General features: G+C 49.7%; 1 protein-coding gene across 18 annotated transcripts in view; it reads left to right on the forward strand.

Annotated features, from left to right (window-relative positions):
• Nucleotides 1-23,441, forward strand: part of ANO10 (anoctamin 10) — a 197,737-nt gene that overhangs the window by 69,599 nt on the left and 104,697 nt on the right. For 2 of the 18 annotated variants that reach the window (XM_089306457.1, XM_089306455.1), the window contains one exon: nt 3,200-11,290. The exons of 15 other annotated variants lie outside the window; for them this stretch is intronic. In XM_089306457.1, coding sequence (XP_089162583.1) covers nt 3,200-3,235 — 36 coding nt within the window. In that variant the 3' untranslated portion in view covers nt 3,236-11,290. Of the gene's footprint in view, nt 1-3,199; nt 11,291-12,325; nt 12,464-23,441 lie in introns of those variants that run through there. One more of the 18 variants, XM_089306451.1, reaches the window with a different exon arrangement.

Below are 23,441 nucleotides of genomic sequence, written 5' to 3' on the forward strand. Positions count from 1 at the left end.
GCTCCGGAATCCCTGCGTTGTAATGAGTGAGGGGTCGAGGACAGACAGCCGTCACGTTTGCATTTGGCGGTTTTCTGTTACTTACGTGTTAATGGTTTCTTTGTTTGAAAGGCAGAGTTAGAAGTGGAGACGATGGTGAGCAGCGCTGTGGCCTGCCCTGGGCTGTGGCTTGGCAGTTGGTATGCCGTCCTCGACACGGGGAGAAGGCTGTTGGGTTTGGATAACATCCGTGCTGCTGAATGGGAGCAGTGCCCACTTCTGACCCTGAAGCTGTCCCGCTCCTTGTGTTTCCAGGAGGTCACTGGGGAGGGGTCGCCTCCGCCCTTGGGTTGTGTGCATTGGTGGTATCAGGAGTATTGGCCACGTCAGTGAATTATCCCACAGGGTCTGTGCTGCTCATCTCACGTACACACATACACGTGCACACCCACAAACAAATGCACACACCCCCATGCACACACATGCAGGCGCACACCCATGCAGGCGCACACCCACATGCATGCACATACAAGTGCATACACACATGCAGAACACATAAAAACAAACCCACACCCCCATATGCACACACACACAAATACACACCCCCCCAACATGCATGCACAGACATACAAGTGTGCACACACCCACAGGCATACACACACATACAAATGCACACACGTGCACACACATCCCCATGCACACACATGCAAGCACACACCCACATGCAGGCATATACAAGTGCACACACACCCCCATAGGCATACACACATGCATGAATGCACACCCCCACGTGCATGCACACACATACAAGTGTACACCCACCCCCACAGGCATACACACACATCCAAGTGTACACACACCCCCACAGGCATACACATACAAATGCACACACACACGTGCACACACATCCCCATGCACACATATACAAGTGCACACACACCCCCATAGGCATACACACATGCATGAATGCACACCTCCACATGCATGCACACACATACAAATGCACCCCACACACATGCATGCACACACATACAAGTGTATACCCACCCCCACAGGCATACACACACATACAAATGCACACACATGCAAGCACACACCCACATGCAGGCATATACAAGTGCACACACACCCCCATAGGCATACACACATGCATGAATGCACACCCCCACGTGCATGCACACACATACAAATGCACCCCACACACATGCATGCACACACATCCAAGTGTACACACACCCCCACAGGCATACACACACATACAAATGCACACACACACAACCATTCCCATGTATACATACACCCATACCCAATGCACATACAAGTATACACACACATGCAGAACACATAAAAACACCCCCACATGCATACACTCATGTACAGATGCACACCCCCCCACATGCACACACACATACAGATGCACACACATCCCCACATGCACACACACAGTAGAATAGAGTTCTGTAAATAGAGTGTGCAGTTAACTATTTCAGCCCTGGGAGAAAGCACCATTCGCAAGCCTTCCTGCTGAAGCTGTTCTCTCGTTTGTTTTGTACATACATATAGCACTTAATCAAGTTTTTAGCGATGTTTTCTCGCACATATACCTTTTGTGTGGGTACGGTAGACTGCTTTGCCTTCCATGTTGCTTGATATCTCATTGTGTCTTTTGATGTGATTTCATTTTTTTTAAAAATTTTATTTATTTGACAGAGTTAGACAGTGAGAGAGAGAAAGATCTTCCTTCCATTGGTTCACTCTCCAGATGGCCGCTACGGCTGGAGCTACACTGATCCGAAGCCAGGAACCAGGTGCTTCTTCCCGGTCTCCCATGCAGGTGCAGGGGCCCAAGCACTTGGGCCATCCTCCACTGCCCTCCCGGGCCACAGAGAGCTGGACTGGAAGAGGAGCAACCGGGACTAGAACTGGCACCCATATGGGATATCAGCACCGCAGGCAGAGGATTAACCAAGTGAGCCATGGCGTTGGCCCCGCGGTTTCATTTTTGATCCTAGCTAAGAGCATGTGAAAACTAGGAAGCTATTCCCTGATAGGAATAATAACGTTCATTATTTAAACTTTGTTTGTCCTTTGAGCTGTAATAGGTTTGCATAATTCAGGAGGCTCAAAACACAGGGAGAAGTCTCTGCTTCTGTCTCTTGGTCACCATTGCCTTCCCATGGAGGCAGCCAGCGTGATGAAGTGCGGCGTGTGCTTCCAGGGATATTGCATGCGTACCTGCACAGCAGTCAGTGATGAACTCTTACTTAGGAGCAGGACTTCGGTGAATTTGTTGTATGCCTCCTTGTTCAGATCAAATAAGAATGCTATTGGCAATTTTAAAAAGCTCATTTTTAAGGCCAAGGAATGCAATCGTAAGAGGCCCGCTGTGTTCTTGAACGCTATTTTGCAAAGCGGTTTTGACCTTTTCAGAGCAGGAGAAATTCTCCCTTTATGAATAAATGACGGGCTGAGGAGAAGGGATTTGTAAGCTTGTTGTCTCGAGCTTGAATCAGTTTCACCCTCCAGTTCAGTAAGAGTAAAAGCTGCTTATGGATAACAAATATTTGGTCTTACTTTTTGCCAAGGATAGTCCCGGGGCTGGACTGAGCTCAAAGCAGAGGAGCTGTTTGTGGATTTATCATATATGTATTTTTTTTAATAAGAACTTCTTTCTCTAAAAACTGCTGCTAAGGCCAAAGCCTGCTTAAACAGAAGATTTACACCTAGGAATAAGAATTAGTTTTTGTCAACAGTAGAATTTGACAAAAACACGTTGGATTAGGGAGCTTTGAGGCTTTAAAAAAAAAAATAACATGACTCGGGCCTGGCACTCTGGCACAGTAGGCTCAGCATCTGTGGCACCAGAATCCCATACAGGCACTGGTTGATGTCCTGGCTTCTCCTCTTTCGATCCAGCTCCCTGCTATGGCTTGGGAGAGCAGCAGAAGATAGCCCAAGTGCTTGGGCCCTGCATCCACGTGGGGAATCCAGAGGAAGCTCCTGGCTTCAGATCAGTGCAGCTCTGGCCATTGTGGCCATCTGGGGAGTGAACCAGCGGATGGAAGACTTCTCTCTCTGTCCCTCCCTCTCTCTGTAACTCTGCCTCTCAAATAAATAAATAATATTTTTTTTTAAAGAAATAGCACTCAAAAAAGTTTAAGAAATGGGAAGTAGGTCTACTCTTTGACCTATGATTCTATTCTGATCATTTATCTTTCAGGATCAGCGAAGGTGGGGCGTGGCTCAGTCTCGGTGACAGTTTTGCCAGTGAACTTGTTTAAATCTTCCAGCTCTCAGCCCCTGCTTAGCTTTCTGGTTTGGTTCCCCTACCTGCGTGCGTCTCCTTCACGTTGTAGACTGAGCTGGGGGCCCCCTGCTTTAGGCTGCTTTCCAATTCCATTCTTGGCTTCTTCCGATGGCATCTTGGGCTGAGTACTTGATCTGAGAATTCTTCCTGGATTCAGGCCCTGGCTGTGTCACAGAGGCCACACAACCTAGAGGACCATGCTACACAGGGACAGGTAAATGACGAAGAGCACCTTGAGGACTTTATGTGAATTCCTGCCTCACTGCCATCCAGGAAACCACTGAGCACCCGGAAGCCGGAATCTCTGGCTTGTTGCTCCTACCTGTTCTAGAAGGATCGTTGTTGTTGGTTTGCTTTTCTTTTGCATGGGAAAAAAAAGCATTAAAATCATGTGAGCTAATTTGTTGTTTTGTGCGACTGTAAAGGTACAGTGCGAGGGATTTGGGAGGATGATGAAGCTGTTCTGAATCTTGGCACCTGTTAAAATGTATTAAGATGTGCACCAAAAAAGTCAGCTTCGTTGTATGATAGAAAATGAAACTTAGAATGATTTTGTCTTGAATTTTGTATATCCCTGCAAATGCGGATCTTTGTGTGGGAGTCATTAGCTAAGGATTCACCATCATCCTTGATGAACTGTTATATGGACGGCTTTATAAAAATGAAGATTTTCAAGGACAGCCTCAGACTTTGTCTATTTACTGTTCCTCCATACATATCAGGTTTCCCTGTTGAGTATAAAATCAGTTCTAAACTGAACTGAGAGAGGATGGCAAGTCGGTGGTGTTTGGCTTTTTTTTTCCTCCTAAATCCTTGGAAGAATCTTGAGCCATTAAATATTGAAGGTTTATAAGCAAAGGCAAAATACTTGGAATAGTCTGAGTCTCCTGTTCCTTTGACTATTACACCTTTATCCCTTTTGCATTTTAATAATTTTGTGGGAATGTTTGAGGTTTTAATCTTGGCTGCTTGTGGTTCTGCTCTGTTCTTGGTGGCAAGACCCAGTCCCTGTCGCCCAGGGGGCTGGCGGATGAATCAGCAGGGCACTGACTGGGGACGTGCCCCCGGTGACTCTCTGTGATGAGAGTTTCTGGTTATCGGGTGACACATCACTGGACGCGGGACAATGCTTGCAGCTCTTTCATTATCATATTTTTAATTATGTAAACAGAATTGTAAGGTTACATGTTGTATTTTTATTTTTGAGACTTAGCATAGATGTATGCACACACACACACACACACATATATATATACATGCACATATGTATTCCAGTACCTTTTCATTTCATGTATTAAAATATTTGAAAAAGTATTTTTTTTAATTTGAAAGAAATCTCCCATCTGCTGGTTTACTCCCCAAATGCCCATAGCAACCAGGGGTAAGCCAGGCTGAAACAGGAGACGGGAACTCAGTCCGAATTTCCCATCTAGAAGGCACACCCTCACTTCCCAAGGTGCACATGAGCAGGAAGCCAGAATCAGAAGTAGAGCTAGAACTCGAACCCAGGCCCTCTCATAGGGTGTCGCAAGAGGCGTCTTAACCACTGACCACATGTCTGCCTATGTCTTTTAAAACATTAATATTAGACAAAACCACCATGGACATCGAAAGATAGAGAAGTGCATCTGTGTCATGAGAATTCCTTATTTCATGTTCAATCTTATGAAACTGGAAAAGCTGGAGTAACACATAAACCAATATTGAAATGACATCGATCTTGGTGAACTCCTTGAGCAAAGAATAAGCCAAGACTCGCCCTGTAAAGAATGTTAAAGATATTTCTCCAAAGTAGAAATAGAGTTTCCTTTAGGAATGCAGGTTGGTTCTTGAAAACCTGTCACTTTGTTTCTGTCTCCAGCAAAGCTGAACGATTGGTTAAGCAGCATGTGGGTGCCGACAGTGTGGTTCCTTTACTGGTAACCACAGACTCATTCATGTTCTTTTTGCCTAGAGTTTATTAATAATACTGCACATTGATTTTAATTAGTGTGAACACTCAGGTGAGGCCCTGTAGATAGATCCACGCCCCATACGGTCTTCTGGAGACCCTGACCCAGCTGTACTCAGGGGCTCCTCGCTCCAGGTGGGAGTTCTGTTCTCCAGGGGTGATTCGTCTGTGTTCCAACACCTGTCTACCTCTGTTGTTTGCCTGGTGTCTGACTGGACTTCCCGCTGTGCTGTGGTCTCTGGAGCTGATCTTCCTAGTTGTTGGTGTTTATTTCCTTCTTCATGAAACATGAAGTTCATGGTTTTCCTTATCTGCCAGTTGTGTTATAGGCATGAAGAATGGATAGAAATAATTCTCTCCATATTGACTTTTTAAATTTGTTTGTTTTTCTGGTTAAGAGGAAGAACAGAGGCTGGCAACACGGCTCACTAGGCTAATCCTCCGCCTGTGGCGCCGGCACACCGGGTTCTAGTCCCAGTTGGGGCACCGGATTCTGTCCCGGTTGCTCCCCTTCCAGTCTCTTCCAGCTCTCTGCTGTGGCCCAGGAAGGCAGTGGAGGATGGCCCAAGTGCTTGGGCCCGACACCCACATGGGAGACAAGGAGGAAGCAGCACCTGGCTCCTGGCTTCAGATCGGTGCAGCGCGCTGCACCAGCCATAGCCGCCATCTGGGGGGTGAACCAACAGAAAAAGAAGACCTTTCTCTCTGTCTCTGTCTCTCTCTCTCTCTCACTAACTCTGCCTGTCAAAAAAAAAAAAAAAAAAAAAAAGGAGGAAGAACAGAGATTGGGGTGTATATGAGTCTGTTATCCTATGGAACCCCAGAGCTCTGGGGTAATATTTTTTATATCTGGAAAAAGTTGAATTTATTTTGATGTTTTCAGATAATTTCAATATGTCCATTTTTGAACTGAAGAAGAGTACTTTATCTCCTGTTTGGCTTACAGCATATTTTATTTTATTATTTTTGAATTGTATTTATCATAATTTATGTGTGGTTTATTACAAAATCTATGGTTAACATAAAAGTAGACCACTAATATGTCATCCATAAGGGGGCAGACTGGACATGGTGTTATAGTTTAATTGGATAAGGGACATTTTGAAATTGAATTTTTATAAATATACAGCATGGAACAAAATGTGAAAGCCTTACCCTCAATCCATTACACAAATGAGTCCATAAATCTGTGATTTAAGTCCTGAGTAGATTTGTCCCAAGACACTAAAGAGTGGCTTGGGCTCTGTGGGGTGTGTATTGGTTGTATGTGCTAAGAGAGAGCCGTGGAAAATCTGTGGAAATGCACTTGGGTAAAAACTGTGTGTGGATTTCAAAATTTTTGCACCAAAAATTTTTGTTTTAAAAAATGTTTGATTTATTTATTTGAAAGGCAGAGTGACAGCGAGAGAGGGAGAGACAGAAAGAGAGAAAGATTTATTCACTCCTCCAGTGAATGTAGCAGCCAGGTGTGGAGCAGGCCAAAGCCACAAGTCAGCAGCTCTATCCGGGTCCCCCATAGCGGTGGCAGAGGCCCAAGTTCTTGGGCCCCGATCTGCTGCTTCCCAGGTACTGCAGTGTTCAGAAGCGGAGTAGGCCGGCGCCGCGGCTCACTAGGCTAATCCTCCGCCTAGCGGCGCCGGCACACTGGGTTCTAGTCCCGGTCGGGGCGCCGGATTCTGTCCCGGTTGCCCCTCTTCCAGGCCAGCCCTCTGCTGTGGCCAGGGAGTGCAGTGGAGGATGGCCCAGGTGCTTGGGCCCTGCACCCCATGGGAGACCAGGAAAAGCACCTGGCTCCTGGCTCATGCCATCGGATCAGCGCGGTGCGCCGGCCGCAGCGCGCCGGCCGCGGCGGCCATTGGAGGGTGAACCAACGGCAAAGGAAGACCTTTCTCTCTGTCTCTCTCTCTCTCACTGTCCACTCTGCCTGTCAAAAAATAAATAAAAAAAAAAAAAAAAAGCGGAGTAGCCGGGGCCGTCACTGGCTCTCACATATGGGATGTTGGCATTGCCAGCTTTCAACACTGGGCACCTAAACTTAGCTTTGAATTCCATTACCACGAATGTTTTAAAGTACCTTGATATAAATGCACGTACATACGTATGTGTGTATTTTACAGGCACATACGATTTTTTTAATTGTTTTTGCAGTTAAGCAGTACATTAGAAAGTATTTTAGACCCTGGGAGCACTTAATAAAACTACTTTTACTGCTTCAAGTAGGGTGGAACTGAGACCATTGATGCTGTAGTCTGTCATAGTTGCAGCATTGGAAGTATTTTAGAGGCACTTCGCATACACGCCTGACGCATGCGTGGGTGGGTACTGCTTGGGAGTATCAGACTCAGGCAGGTCCAAGGAGTGAACACATGTGTAAGATATGGAACATTTGACCAGAAGTCCCTTCCTGGTCACTCCCCAATGGGAGCAGCCACCATCCTGCCTGTTGCTGCCACTTCGATCACAGGTAAACTGTACCACACGGCCTCTCAGGACATTTTCTTTCAATCATCCAAGGACACTGGACTTGTTTTCCGACGCTGGTGCTTTTTGGCAGTTGTTGTCCCTGACTCGTTAACACGTCACTGTGTGTCACCGTGTTGATGTGGCTGCTGACGCCTCCTCTGCATGGCTGGCAGTGAGCTGTGGCTCTCCCGAAACACGGAGAGAACCATCAACATTACATCTCTCAACTCAGCGAAGAAATCGTCAAAAATGATGGTTAATTAGAGAGATCAATAAAATATGAAGATATTTAAAGATTTGGTGAGTGAACAGGACAATTAGTATGTGGCTAATTTTAAAAGGGACTCTGAAACGGGAAAGATAATTTTTACCGTCCATATGTTCATCATATCCCCAGCTTAAGAGATAAGTTGGCTGTCTTTCCAAAGCTTGATCATTTTAATCATTCCATTGGTTTTATTGCTCCAAGTGTGCTGATTTTAATGACTTAATACTTTCTAAGTATGTTGTGCGAATATGCTGGAGTGTATTTAATGTTGTCATCTGAAGACAGACGTGATAACTATGTTACACAACAAACAAAATGAGTGACTCCAAAGCGGCGAGATGATGTTGGCACGTACCATGGCAGCAGCTCCTTGGACGTGGAAGGCATGATTTCCAGAAAACCCAGAGCTCAAGGTGAAAAACCGCCGTCAGATGTCTCGTGAGCTGTTGCCGTTCTGATGGCGATGACAGAAGAGGAAGGGCTTGTGACAGCAAAGCGGATGTGAAACCAGGCCCCTGCTCCCCCTAAACGCAGCAGCTCCCTCCCCTCCCCTGCCACCGCCACCGCCAAGTTTATTTTAGGATCCTGGAGAGCAGAAAGAAGACGGCACAAAGCGTCCTTCCCTACTTAATAATTCTGCTTCCCCTGCCTCCCTCGCCTGAAGTGTGGCTGAGGTGTTCTGTGGTGGTGGGCCAGGAAGTTCACTGGCCTCTGGCCGGACTTGAATGTGCTTCCTGGGGGTGCCCGCCCAGCAGGTGCTTGGGTATTCAGTATACCTGGGGCTGGGCGCTGAGCAGAGGCAGACTTGGTCTTTGGCCTTGCAACATCCGCTGGCGTGGACACAAAGTACGGAATAGACAGGTGGAAAGCTTGGACGTGGCTGGGGTGAGGAGTGGGGAGCTTGACCTCCGCAAGAATTGGGGAGAAGGTGTTTGTGAGGAGGAATGACCCCGAGCAGGCTTGAAGTGAGAACCGGGCATGTGGGGCTGCAAGGGGATGCTCGAGGCAGACAGGCTGAGTCCCACCAGGGCCTGTGGGGTCTCCATGGCTATGAGGGTGCAGGGAGGCTGCAGTGGACAGAGAGCCTGGATCTCCTCGCTTCTCGGGCCACCTTGAGGACACCTCTGACCTAAGAGCCCCAGGCCGTCCCTGGTCAGGGCAGGGCGAGGGGAGGGAGTGTGACTGTGCTGCTGACTTGATCTCGTATGCTCTTTTCTGTCCCGTTCTCACTCATGCTCACCTCAGGTGTGTCGGGGGGCCGGGGGTGAGTTAGATGTCCCTGCAGCGGTCCAGGCGAGCACAGGTGAGGGCTGAGTGGAGATACCGTGGCGGAAGCAGCGTTCAGGGGGCCGAGGAGAGGGCGTATCCTGAGTGAGCTTCGTTTTCCGGCCCGAGCGTAGAGGAGGGCCGGCCGTTGGGATGCGGGCACGGGATCAGGGCTGAGCTGCAGCAGAAGAGCTGGAACTTGCTGAGGTCCTGCTGAGTCTAAGGCGCCCGTGAGGTAGGAGGAGGAGCCTGCTGGGCACTTGAATGAGTAGGAACCCAGGTCTGCTTAAGGGTTGCTGGGGGATCCGTGCTCCCTCTTCCTCCCCGTCTCTGCCTCTGCCCAGCGGCGCCACACGTGGTCATCGCGCAGGGCACTTGGGGAAGGAGGGCGGCCCTGCTCTCCAGGGCCAGGCCAGGTGAGTGTTGCAGGGGCTGTTGCTGCATTCACCACTGCACAGTCCGGTCTCCGCATTTCCAGGGAAAGGGTGGGGCTGAGAGCCTCCACGAGGAAGTACTGATCAAACCGCTTTCTGTGGTTTTCCGTGGGGTTCTCCCTGAAGAACCCAGCTCTTCAGAACTGGGCAGAAAATGTGCTCTCAGTAAGAAAGGCACAGACACTGCAGTGTTGAGTTATCTGGGTGAGGACTGCCAGAACACAAGCAGGGGCAGCTGAGCAGACCTGGCCCGTGCCCAGTGCTGCTACAGCTCAGCGAGTCGGTCCATTCCAGAATTCATTCATTCTTCGGCTGCTCTCAGAGATGGGCTTTGTGGCTTTCTTCCTGCTTCTTTGGCTCTTCCTTCTCCGACCTTGATCTTGAGCTACAGCCTGGCCTGGTCTTGTGGGTGTCTTTCCAGTCCTCCTCTTCACTCCGTCATCCCCTCCTGGGTGGGCTCTGTCCTCCATAGCTGGCTGCGGCTCTCCTCCTCCTGCCTCCTGGGGGACATCCACTTGTGCCTCCATTTACCCGGGTGGCCAGCCCCCTAATGCCAGCGGCTTATCTCCGACCCAGCAATCCGAGGCTCAGTTCACCTGTCATCATTGCCAGAACTTGGGGTTCAGTGCCTTGCGCCGCACACTCGGCCAGCCCGTGTCTGGGCAGTGGTTTCACCTGGACCCAGTTTCTCTGCACTCAGCGCCTGGTGCATAGCTTTAGAGCAGGCCCTCGATGTTTCTTGCCCTAATTGTCACAGCGTGTTTCTGACTGGGGTGTGGGGCGCTCCATGCCGTTCTGCTTCTGAAGGTGATTATCCCGGAAACACAGATCAGGTTTTGCCCTGTCAGTAAAAGCCTCTGCTGGCTCTTCCCCATGGCGTGGTGAAGTGAAGCCCTGCAGCCCGTCCCTGCTGCCCTCCCCGCCATGCCTCAGCAGTGCTTGGCTCCTGTGTGTGTGCCGAGCCCCAAGCTCCAACTGCTGGCTGTCGGAGGTGGGGCTCCGAGCTCCGCAGGGCTAGCATACATTGCTGTCTTGGGTGTCGCTCTGCCTGAAGACACAGTGCAGTGCCCATGAATCATTCTCTTTGATCCCCAAGAACTGCCACCCCCTGCTCGTGGCCAGAGAAAGTCCGACCTTAGGAGCCAGAACTGACAAAGCAGGTACTCTCTCCCAGCCTCCCTTTTTGGAGGGCAGAGACACAGGGCCCTAGCTGGGTTCTGTGATAATTTCATGTTTACCTTGCCCGGGGTCCCCCAGGCTGATGTCTGCAGGAGCCGCACCCTGTTACATTCCCATCGGTGAGGTTCGAGGGTCCGGTTTCTCCGTGTTCCCATCAACACTTTATCGCACTTTTGTATTAGAGCCATCCTAGCAGGTCTGTGGCTGTGTCTCATGGTTGTAACGTGCCTCTCCCTCGTGAGTCCCGAAGTTGAGCAGAGTTCCCTGTGTGGAGCTTCTTGCCTGTCGTCTATCTCAGGAGCTTCCTGTTAGTTAGATGAAGTTCCATTTCGGTAATGGGCATTTTTCCTAGAAGTAGCAGTCAGAGGTTCCCTACTACTTTGCATTTTTTGGCCAGGCCCAGCTCTCTGTGAATACCAGTATAGGCTTCCCAGTCGACAACATGTCAAAACTCACCTCTCTCCCTCGACCTGAGAATGGGCGTCTACACAGGCCGCACCCCGACATCCTGAACCATGAGGCCCGATCAGGGACAGGGGGTGGATGCCCACCCTCACCCCTGGACGGTTGTGTTCAGCATTGAACTGAAAGGTTAGCCAAGGCAAGAAAATACCACCAGGGCCATCTAGGCTGCAGAGAAAGAAGAAACCATCTCTGCAGGTGGCGTGCTCTTGTACCATATGTAGAAAATCCTGAGGAATCCACTCAAACAGTTAGGATGCATGAATAAAAGCGTTCAGCGAGGTTACAGAATTAGAAGATAATGTGCAGAAATGAATTGCATTTCTAAACAGTGACAATGAGGAGATCAAAAACAAAACCACTAACGCAGGACCATCTACTATAGTATAAAAAAGGATAAAATAGAGAATATTAAGACAATAATACTCTTCAGATTGCTCTAAAAAACCTAACTCCGGGGTGGGCATTACTGGTTAAGAGACTGCTTGGGATTCCCACATCCCATAATCAGAGTGCCTAGGTTCAAGGATCAGTTTCATTCCCAACTTCCTGTGAGTGCACACCCTGGGGCCAGCAGGTGATGGCTCAAGCAACTGATCCCCTGCCGCCCCCATGGGAGGGCTGGCCTGAGCTCTGGGCTCCCAGCTTTAATCTAGCACAGCCTGGCTGGCTGTCCTGGGCGTTTGGGGACTGAACCTGCACCAGGTGGGAGCTTGTTCTCTCTGTCTCTCTGCTTTTCAAATAAATAAGTGAACTTTTAGGAATAAAACAAAAATGTCTGAATTAGAGTACATCAAAGGCCATGTGGAATGACCATCAGAGATTTGGACAGCTCTGCATCAGGGCCAGAGGACCCCCTCCCAACTCAGGGGCCAAGATCCGGAGAGTCCATGTGCTCGTCTGGCTCCGTCCAGGTCCCGTGAGGGAGTTTGATGTATATTCTCAGTTGAAGGAGAAGCATTGCTCCAGCTGTGAGTCTAATCTGATTGTGCTCTGCTCTGTGGGTATGATTACAGAGACAGATGGAGGAGCTGAAGAAAAACAGAATACAAGGGACGCTGCAGACAAAGCCCAGTGCTGGTAATTTAAGACCCTGCATCCTGCAGCATCCTGAGACATCCTGCCCAGACATGATGTGATAGAATCCTGAGCATCTCTGTTACTCTCCTCACCCTGTCCGTGCATCCCATTCCAGTTCTGTATTTCAAAATGTTGTGTCCCGACCCCCCCCCCCCCCCCCCACAAAAACGATCACAGAGAGACCTTGAAGAATTGCTGGTCGAAGTGTGGTCTGCAGCCTGCTGTTGGCCCACAAGGTGTTGTCGCTGGTTCATCAGGACGTGGGCTTTTAGAGGACTCTTTGGCAGTTTAACCTTGCTAGAGCATGTCAGCATCGTAGGCTCGTCTTGTTGAACGAGGCGTAGACCCATGGTTAGGGTGGTGTACAGCTACATGGTGGGTGGTACACAGTGCCAGCTGATTTTGGTCACCTGCAGTGTGCATTGGTGTGCAGAACACCACCAGCTGGTGGCTCACGTAGCAAGTTATCTTCTTGTGGTTCTGGAGTCTGCGGCATCCAGCATCAAGGTGGTCTCCCCCTGAGGCCTTCTCCTGGCTTGTGGCTGACCCCCATCCTACCATGTGCTCACAGGACCTTTTCTCTTGGTATGTGAGAGGGAGGAGGGGGGAGAGTGAACGAGCAAGAGAACAGAAGCCCACCTGTGCTGCGTGGGAGCCAGCCAATGTTTATTCTCGTAAGGATGCCAGTCTGATCATGTTGGGTCACCCCCCAAGACTCCCTTTTCCTTAGCTCCTTGGGGGGGTCTTCTCCCAAAGATAATCACTGGGGGTTGTTAGCCGTTCAGCGAATGACTTCTGGAGAGAACCTGTTCCAGTCTGCAGCACAGTAGCTCTCGTGGATCAGGAATTATAAAAAGTGGTTCTTCATCAGAAATCATTTGGGGCCGGCGCCGCGGCTCACTAGGCTAATCCTCCGCCTTGCGGCGCCGGCACACCGGGTTCTAGTCCCGGTCGGGGCGCTGGATTCTGTCCCGGTTGCCCCTCTTCCAGGCCAGCTCTCTGCTGTGGCCCGGGAGTGCAGTGGAGGATGGCCCAAGTACTTGGGCCCTGCACCCCATGGGAGACCAGGATAAGCACCTGGCTCCTGCCTTCAGATCAGCTCGGTGCGCCGGCTGCAGTGCGCCGGCCGCGGCGGCCATTGGAGGATGAACCAACGGCAAAGGAAGACCTTTCTCTCTGTCTCTGTCTCTCTCTCACTGTCCACTCTGTCAAAAAAAAAAAAAAAAAGTCATTAGAGAAGCTCCAGCATAGGCCCAAGTGTCTGAAATACGATTGAGTCTTACTAACACAAGGGCAGGAAATGGCCTGCCTTGGTGAATGTATGAGAATTTATCAAGTTCAAGCAGTCCTGACATGTCCGAAACTTGGTTTACATAAAATGTTGACTCTTCAGAAGAGATTCGATTGTCACCACTGGACTGATGCTGAAGAAGATGGACTGCGTCGTTAATTGCTCCAGAGGCCTGGCCGTGGGCCTGGTGTCACTGCAGCACCGGAAGCTGCTCTTTTTTTTTTTTTTTTTTTTTTGATGGGCAGAGTTAGAGAGAGAGAGAGACAAAGAGAAAGGTCTTCCTTCCGTTGGTTCACTCCCCAGATGGCTGCTACAGCCAGCATGCTGCGCCGATCCGAAGGCAGGAGCCAGGTGCTTCTCCTGGTCTCCCACGGGGTGCAGGGCCCAAGCACTTGGGCCATCCTCCACTGCCTTCCCAGGCCACAGCAGAGAGCTGGCCTGGAAGAGGGGCAACCGGGACAGAATCCGGCGCCCGACCGGGACTAGAACCCGGTGTGCCAGCGCCGCAGGCGGAGGATTAGCCTAGTGAGCCGCGGCGCCGGCCTGGAAGCTGCTCTTTGAGCCTAGCTGTCCTGCCAGTGCGGACGTCTGCCTCTGCCTGCTGGTCCTCCCTCCAGAATCCCTCGTTTGTCAGGTGCTGTCCACAGGGCCTCAGGCCACAGTTGTCCTGTCTTGTCCTGCGTCCTGCAGCAGGCACCTCACCACTCTCCCTGGCGTCGCTTCATTCCCCTGGTCTCGTGCTGTGGGCGACATGGTTCTGAGCACATCAGCTGCAAGCGGAAAAAGCCTGTGCTGCCTTCCCGTTCTTGCACCGTGAAGTCGAGCCTCTGCAGCGAGGGGCTTCGGGTCCTCTGTCATCTACCTCTCCTCCAGCCGTCTGTCCTGCCTGCTCTCCCATCACCCTCTGGCTTCAGGGTGCACGCCGTGCCCTGGGTGCAGCTGCGTCTGGGGTTTCCCTGCTTCTGTGTCTTTGCCCAGCGTTTCTCTTTTCCTGGGTCTTTTCTCACCCAATTTCTGCTTGTGAGAAGAACCCCTCCTCAGACATCATTCCTTCCCCCACTTTGCCTTGGTCTCCCCAGTTAGGAGTAATTTTTAACGAATGTTCTCCCAGGATGTGCTGAGTACCAGCCCCTGTTTTACCATGTGCTCTCTTTCCTCCAGCTGAGGAATCCCGTTAGAGCAGGAGCTGTAGTGTGTGCAGCCTTGACCTTGCCCGTATCCCAGGTCCCAGTGCTAGGCACAGGGAAGGTGCTCAGCTGGGACTGCTGCTGATAAGAAGATTAGATGGCGGAGAACAGCAGTGCTTTTTCCTACATGTCATCTAAGGACCAGGACAGCCACAGAAGCAGCTTGGCATGTGCCCCAGCCTCTGCTCAGAGGGCAATATGGATCCCGATGATTCACTCCCCTTCCTGGGAGGGGTGCAGTCAAAGTATTCATTCTACTTCCTGGGGGAGTGCAGTCAGGGTGTTCACCCCACCTCCTGGGGGAGTGCAGTCAGGGTGTTCACCCCACGTCCTGGGGGAGTGCAGTCAGGGTGTTCACTCCACATCCTGGGGGAGTGCAGTCAGGGTGTTCACCCCACGTCCTGGGGGAGTGCAGTCAGGGTGTTCACCCCACGTCCTGGGGGAGTGCAGTCAGGGTGTTCACCCCACGTCCTGTGGGAGTGCAGTCAGGGTGTTCACCCCATGTCCTGGGGGAGTGCAGTCGGGTGTTCCATAGGCAGAGGGAGTCTTTACCCTGGGCTAGTGTGCTCAAAGCTTGTGGTTTTAGAGAGGTGGCAAATTCCTAGCCATTCTAATTCCCATTTTAACTGAGTGTTTGTCTGTTTCACCTTGTAATTTTGTCATTTTCTAAAAAGGTGTAGTTCAGTTATTTGATACTTAATGTTATGTCTTCTTGAAGAATTTATCTCTTTATATTTGTGCTATAACCTGTTTATTGCTGGGGGAGTCTTCTTTGCTTTGAAATCTACTTTGTCTGATATTATAGTAAGTGATCTCATGCTAGTGTGGTTTAACTTTTTGTATCCTTATACTTTGAATCTGTTTTTTTTATTTTGGGTGTGTTTCTTTTTGGTGATACATGATTATGTCTTACATTTTTGTCCAGTTGAACAATCTCAGTCTTTTAATTAGGGTGTTATAGAATTTCAGTGTAATTTAGTTATTGGTATGATTTGATTTAGTTATTATTTTGTTGTTGCCATGATTAGATTTCGGCCCACCATATTGCTCTTTGTATAACATTTGCTCTTCTGAGTTCCTGGCTGTGCGTGTTAGTTCAGTGATTAGGTGTGTGGTATATGCTTGTGTTTTACCACAGAAGGTCTGACACCACTTCTTGTACCGAGAAGAACCGGGCAGTGGGTCCCCCCACCCCATTTTTCTCCTCCTTCCCAGTACTGAGGCATGGCCATGCAGGGCGTTCCCTCTGGTGACCCGTGAGCTGGGTTTCTCAGCCTGGCACATGGCCAGTTCAGGCTGCGGGTGCTAGAAATAAAAGTGGACACCAAGGTACCAAGTACTGTGACGAAGCTGGGACCCTAACGGGTGTGTGCAGAAAGCAAGTGAATGTCCTCTGCCTGCCCCTGCGGATCTGTGGTCAGGGTTTACATGGGAAGAAGAATGCTCACGTTCGTAAAAGATGATCTTCAGGCAGAGAACGCAATTGGACTCGGGCAGACATTAATGTAATTGAGAAGACTTTATGTAGCCTCCACTGCATGCAGAGAGAGACGTGGAAATGTCAGTCCAGAGCTAGGATACTCCTAAGGCACTTGTGAGACTTTGCAGATACTGTCAAGTCCATGAATACCTTGATAGATGGTCTTTGTAAATTTGTTACAAAAAAAAAAAAAAAAAAAGCAACAAACCTAATTTGTGAAACTAGAGCAGCAGTGAAAAAGCTCACCAGCCACAATGTATAAATCAGCTTTGCTGGAAACACAACGATGTTCACTTTCTATGTTGAGCCTGCTGCACTCCATTATCTTGTCGTCATTAAGTCTTTTTTGTTCAACTATCTACTGTGTGTCTTAAAGCCCTTAAAAAGGAAAGCATTAAAGAAATCAGGAGATTTTCATTAGTTATATACATTAAACTATACCATCTTGCTTATTAATAATTTTAATGAAACTATGAAATGAGATAAGCATTAAATAGTTAATTTTGTTAAGATTTATTTGTTTGAAAGGCAGAGTTACACAGAGACAGAGAGAGGAAACTTGCATCCACTAGTCACTCTCCAAATCACCATGATGGCCAGGGCTGAGCCAGGCCAAAGCCAGGAGCTTCATCTGGGTCTCCACCATGGGTGCAGGGGCCTAGGCACTTGGGTCATCTTCCTCTGCTTCCCCAGGCCCTTAGCAGGGAGCTGGATCGGAAGTGGAGCAGCCAGGGCACACACTGGAGCCAGTATGGGATGTCAGCACCGCAGGAGGCAGCTTTACCCGCTTTGCCACGACGCTGGCCCCTAGGTCATTACTTTTTGCCACCTTGAGGATGGTACGATTACACTAAGACTAAGTATGACTGTGTCCTACATAAAAACAATGCTTTTTTCACCTAGCGTACAGAATATAAACTATGGCCAACTTAGGGGATAGCTGTAGAGTTTTTCCAGAAGTCTGTTGGGTTTTAACTGCACATCAGTTGAATAGAATGCGTATTGTTTTTTTCAGGTCTGGAAGCTCATGGGTTCCCTTATACACAGTGAGTGGCACATTCAGTTAAGGCCCACAGTAATGAGAAGTGCCTAATCCAATCATGCTGCCAAGGAAAAGTCTTCATTTTTTTAAAAGATTCATTTATTAATTGAAAGGAGTTACAGGCAGAGAGAGAGAAAGAGGAGGGGGGTGTCTTCCCTCTGCTGGTTCACTCCCCAGATGGCTGCAGTGGCCAGAGCTGTGTCGATCAAGAGCCAGGAGCTTCTTAACTAGCTCTCCCACGTGGGTGCAGGGACCCAAGCACTTGGGACCATTTTCTGCTATTTTCCCAGGCCACAGCAGAGAGCTGGATCGAAAGTGGAGCAGCTGGGACTCGAACCGGTGCCCACATAGGATGCCCCCACTGCAGGCAGTAGCCTTACCTACTATGTCACAGCGCCGGCCCCTTTATTTTGTTAAAAATTGAACTTCGAGCAAGATACTTGGAAATTGACTTGCATTTGTAAGAAGTAGTGCACAGAGATCGCGTGGATCCTTTATCCAGTTTTCTCCAGTGGAAACATTTCTGCAGATCTGAAAGCAGTGTCACAGCCAAGATGCGGACAGTGATGCACTCCTTTAGTCCTGGTCACATTGCCTCAGTTTTGCTTGTCGCTGTGGGTATTTCATTGTGTATGGTGTTTCCACCCGGCTGGGTTCATGTACCCACTCCGGCAGTTACGGTACAGAACTACGCTGTCTCCTCTGAGAACCTGCCTGTTCTAACCTCACCACCTACTACCTTATCTCTCGCAGTCACAACCTGTTCTTCATTTCCAAAATGTTCTGTCTGGTGAGATGTTACGTAAATGAAACTGCTTTGGCATTGGCACTCTTCGGTGGAGGTGGATTGAAGTTGTTGTGTGTATCCATAGTTTATTCATTTTGATTGCTGAGTGCTCTGTGGTGTGTGTGGTATACGTATCTCCCCAGTGTATCTACCAAGTGGAAGCCATTTGGGCTGAGTTCAGTATTTGCTACTACAGATAAAACTGCTATGCACGGTTTTGTGTGAACACACGTTTCACTTCTCTGGGACATGTGTCCAGGAGCAGCGTTGCTGGGTTCCCTGCGGTCACATGTTTAGTTTCCTAGGAAAGTGCTCGGCTGCTCTCCAGAGTGACACTCCATTACGTCCCCACCAGCAGTGCACAGATCGTCCGCTCTCTCCCTGTCCTTGCCACAGTTTGGCGGTAATCACTCATTTTCATCTTAGCTTTTATGATGGGTAGAGAGTGGGAAACCATGGTGGTTTGCATTTTCCCTCGTGGCTGCTGATACTGTACATCTTCTCAAGGGTTTATTTTTCATCTGTAAATTTTTCATCTGTTTATATCTTTCCTGTTTTCCAACTGGATGCTTTTTCAACCATTGTGTTTCTAATACTCTTTTAACTGTCTCAAGTGGTAGTCCTTTGTTATTTTCTACCGCTTCACATAAGTGTTTAAAATATTTCCATTTTGGTTGGGTCCTTTTCATGAATTTTTGCTGTTTGGTCTTAGTTGAAAAGTACAGCTCTATCTTCCATGGACTTAGAGTGTTATTCTACTTGGACTCTCTTTATTCTCTTCCTTCTCTTCCCTCTCTTTAGCAACATAAACATTTTTCTTGGCTGTGAATAATATTGTACATTATTCAATGTATACTTTATTTCTAGTGTTCTAAATGTTCTCTTTGTCGCTCCCCCTCTTCGTGGAGGAACGACACAGGACCCTGCGCTGTTCCTTCGTCTGCTCGGCCCTCCCCGGGTTTGCTGCTGGTTCTTCCCGGGTTGGCTACTATCCCTTCCACCTCCGTGGAAGGGCAGTTCCCCCTAGCCGCATTCCCCACTTCCGCAGGGGAGCGGCACACCGCCGGCCGGCTTTCTCGGGGGCTGCACGGGTGTTCCTTCAGCTAGATGTTCCCCTTAGATGTTCCTGGTGCATGCCGTCTCTCTCCTCCTTTATAGTCCTCCTCCGCCAATCCTAACTCGGCTGCCCACACGCCGAGTACGCTGCTCTCCAATCAGGAGCAAGTCCTACAGTTTATTGGTTGAACTGGAGGCAGCTGTGCGGAAGCTGTTTACTTCTCTCCCAGCGCCATATTGTGGGAGAGCAGATGCATAGAATAAGTCTTAATTCCAGTAACTCAGTCTAGTCTGGATTGCTCCCCACACTCTTAAAAATCATTTATTTATTTTGAAGGTAGAGTGACAGAGAGAGGGGGAGAGAAAGAGACAGGCAGATCTTCCATCTGCTAGTTCTCACCCCAAATGGCAGCAGCGGCCAGGGCTGGGCCACACCAAAGCCAGGAGACAAGAGCTCTTCTAAGTCTCCCACATGGGTGTCAAGGGCCAAAGCACTCGGGCCATCTTCTGCTGCCTTCCTAGGTCCATTAGTAGGAAGCTAGATCAGAAATGAACTAGTGGGGACTTGAACATGGGATGCTGGTGTTGCAGGCAGCCACTTCACCTGCTGTACCACAGCAGTTGGCCCCAGTGCATGGGACCCTGTCGCCCTTTGGGAGGCCTGGATTGAGTGCTGAGTTATTGACTTGGGTCTAGCCCAGCCATGGCTATTGGAAGCATTTGAGGACTGAACCAGCTGCGTGAAGATGGAGCTACCTTGCTTGCACGTGCTCTCTCTGCTTTTCAAATACAGTGAAAATAAATAAATCTTTAAAAAAAAAAAAAAAAGGGCCGGCGCTGTGACACAGCGGGTTAGGGCCCTGGCCTGAAGCGCTGGCATCCCATGTGGGCATCAGTTCAAGACCTGGCTGCTCCTCTTCTGATCCAGCTCTCTACTATGGCCTGGGAAAGCAGCAGAGGATGGCCCAGGTCCTTGGGCCCCTGCACCCAAGTGGGAGACCCGGAAGAAGCTCCTGGCTCCTGGCTCCTGACTCCTAACTTCAGATTGGTGAAGCTCCGGCCATTGGGCCATCTGGGGAGTGAATGAGCAGATGGAGGACCTCTCTCTCTGTCTCTACCTCTCTAACTCTTTCAAATAAATAAAATAAATCTTTAAAAAAAAAAAAGAAAAGAAATAAATCAAAAGTATTTTTAAGAAGTGACAGAATGGCCCCTATGGTCCATAGAGGAGACCCCTGAGTTTGTGCATCGGCCCCCCCATTGGATTCAGAGACAGCCTTTCCCGAATGTCCTTGGCCACTGGGCCTAGTAGCCGCCTCTGCTGTCCATCCGCCGTCAGAGGGTGGCCACGTTTCTTTCCTTCTGTTGTGTGAAGAGCGTGGCCTCTGCCGTGAGAGCACTTGGGCAGTGCTGCTCTTGGAGTGCTGTACTCCCAGGGCGGTGGTAGCAGGCGTTGTGTCTGTGTGTGGGTGTGTGTGCCCGAGTGTCATGCCCACTGGAGGAGCCAGCGCTGGGTGAGCAGTGTGTGCAGCTCCCCAGGGGCACTGCACCACAGTAGGTCCCTGAGCAGTCCTGAACGCTTGCCTCCTCTGTCCTGTGAGGAAGGAGCAGGGGGAGGGTAACACCCCACCCTGCCTCTCTCCAAGAGCATTTTAGAAAAAAAATCTCTCCGCTCCTTTCCTGCCTTATGTGGACTCTGGTGAGAGAGCTACCTGCTGATTCTGCAGAGAGAAATGGCCTTTTTTTTTTTTTTTACCTCCTGGGTAATGGTACCAAGTCTGCTATAACGAAAATAGCATGGAAGCTTGTCAGTTCAGAGACAGAAATGGCCTCTAGAGTGTTCCCGTGAATGGGAACTCACATTCACTCAGTTAATTTAGTGAGGACATAATGGCACTTACTCAGTGCTGGGACACTTCGCTTGGCAGCGGAAGTACAACAGTGAACAAAAGGAAGAAAAACACCTCTACTCTCACTCATGGGCCACATATCTCAGGGCGAAGACGCATCACCAAAAGCCCAATAAAATATATGGTATGTCAATCACTGTTAAGCGGAAGAAAAAGTGGGGAAGGGCGATGGGCAGTGTGGTGGGTGTGACCCGAGGAGCCTTCCCAGAGACACTGATGTGTGTCAAGGCCTGGAGAGTGACAAGGGAGTCGGGCTGATGCCTGGAGGAGGAGCAGAGCAGGCACGGGGAACAGTGTCGTCCAGGCTAGAGATGCAGGCGGGCCTGGTGCACGCACGCACAGCAAGGAGACGACACCTGGCAGGCTGCACCGCCGCGAGCAAGGTGCAGAGCAGAGGGCGATGGGGCCAGAAACTCAGCAGGTCGGCTTCCCAGGTCACCGGGTGGCCTGGGACCCGCCTGATGGTCGATGGTCTCACTCGCTCGTGGTAATGAGTAATTAGGTCCCTCTGGCTTCTGTGTGTGTGTCAGCAGAGACAGTCCAGGTAGGAGGCCTTGGCAGTGACATGAGACAGAGGTGGTGGCGGCCTGCACACACGGAGCAGATGGGGATGCGGTTGAAGAGGCTGGATTCTGGGCAGACTGTCAGGGCAAGATCAGAAGGATTTGATGAGGGGTTGAGAGTGGGATGTGAGAAAAGGGACGAAGCCCCAAGGAATGACCCCCAGCTTTGACCTATGCGGCGTAGCGAATGGAATGACCATGTCTGGGACAGGGACAGCATCATAAATGATTGGTGTTACGTAAGAAGTAGGTGATACTGTAACAGCGTCATGTCTTTAGTGTTGAACTTGAGGATGAACCTAAAGTGCAATAATTTTAAATTACAGCCTTGTGGGAACACTATGTCTGCCATATACTCTGTTCATCCTTGAAATTTGGGGGAGGAGCGAATATTTTTTCTCCTATTTATAGCTTAAATGCCTTATTATTTTTAGCATTTTAGGAAGCAAGATATAACAAAAATTCATTTATTCCATGAGTAAGCTTTTATATTTATTAAAAGAAGAAGAGGAGGGGAGGGAGGGAGGGAGGGAAAGAGAATGCGCTCTCATCTGCTGGTTCACTCCCCGAATGCCATGGTGGCTGGGGAACCAGTGCTGGGAGCTGGGAACTAATTCCAGCTTCCTCCTGTGGGGGTCAGGGGCCCCGCTGCTGGAACTGGGCTACCTCCCAGAGCAGGAAGCCAGAATCAGAAGCCTGAACTGGTAATCGAGATTACCCAGGTATTCTAATATGGGACGTGACCATCTCTGTTTCCTTTTAAAGAAGGATTGATTGATTTGAAAGGCAGAGTTAGAGAGAGGGATCTGTCTTCCATCTGCTGCTTCACTCCCCAAATGACCACCATGGCAGTGCCGGACCCATCCGAAACCAGGAGCTGGGAGCTTCCTCCTGGTCTCTCACATGGATGTGGGGGCTCAAGTGTTTGGGCCATCCTCTGCTGCCCTCCCAGGCACATCAGCAGGAAGCTGAATCGGAAGTGAAGCAGCCAGGACTCGAACCGCTGCCCATATGGGATGCTGGTGCTGCAGGTGGTGATGGCTTTACCTGCTACGCCACAGCGCCATCCCCAGGATGTGGACATCTTAACTGGCTTCTTGACCATTGGGCCAAGCTCCTACCCTGCTAGATACCTTTTATCCCTATTACATGTACGCATATTTTCCCGGCCCTGCAGAGAGAATACAAAAAGTACAACCTCTGTCCTTGGGCCACGCTAGCTGAACATAAATGAATGGGGGCGAGAGCTGCCGTGTAATACCAGATTCAGGGAATCCTGCTGATGGCTGCTTTTTGAATTCTTGACTTGGCAAGTGCGTGTGTGTCACCCTCTCCTCTGGGACAGCTGTCACGGAATGACAGTGTTTGGGTTCTGTGATCTGAAAGATGGCTTCCTGAACGGAGCCTGCGAAGCAGTTGCGCTGCATCGTTCCCGTCACGTGCAGGAGCCGGCGGCAGTCCTGCAGCGCACCTCGAGTAAAGGGCTGGAGCGGGGTAGAGTTTGGGGTTTCGCTGGTCCCCGAGTCAACCCCTGGAGAGGGTGACATCTTGAGAAAAACGTGTGCTCCTCTGTCAGCTCGCTGCGGAAGTACTGTCAAGGGAGTCCAGCCTGCAACCAGCCCTCAGGCTTAGCAGGAAAAATGCTGCAACAAAGCCATTTGCATTTGAATTTGATTTTCCCATAGAAGTGCTGTAACAGAGCATATTGATTCTGGCCAGAGAGCCAGAAAACGCTG

This window comes from Oryctolagus cuniculus, chromosome 10, assembly GCF_051225735.1.
Source record: "Oryctolagus cuniculus isolate XC-2025 breed Fujian yellow rabbit chromosome 10, ASM5122573v1, whole genome shotgun sequence".
Classification (NCBI taxonomy): Eukaryota; Metazoa; Chordata; class Mammalia; order Lagomorpha; family Leporidae; genus Oryctolagus; species Oryctolagus cuniculus.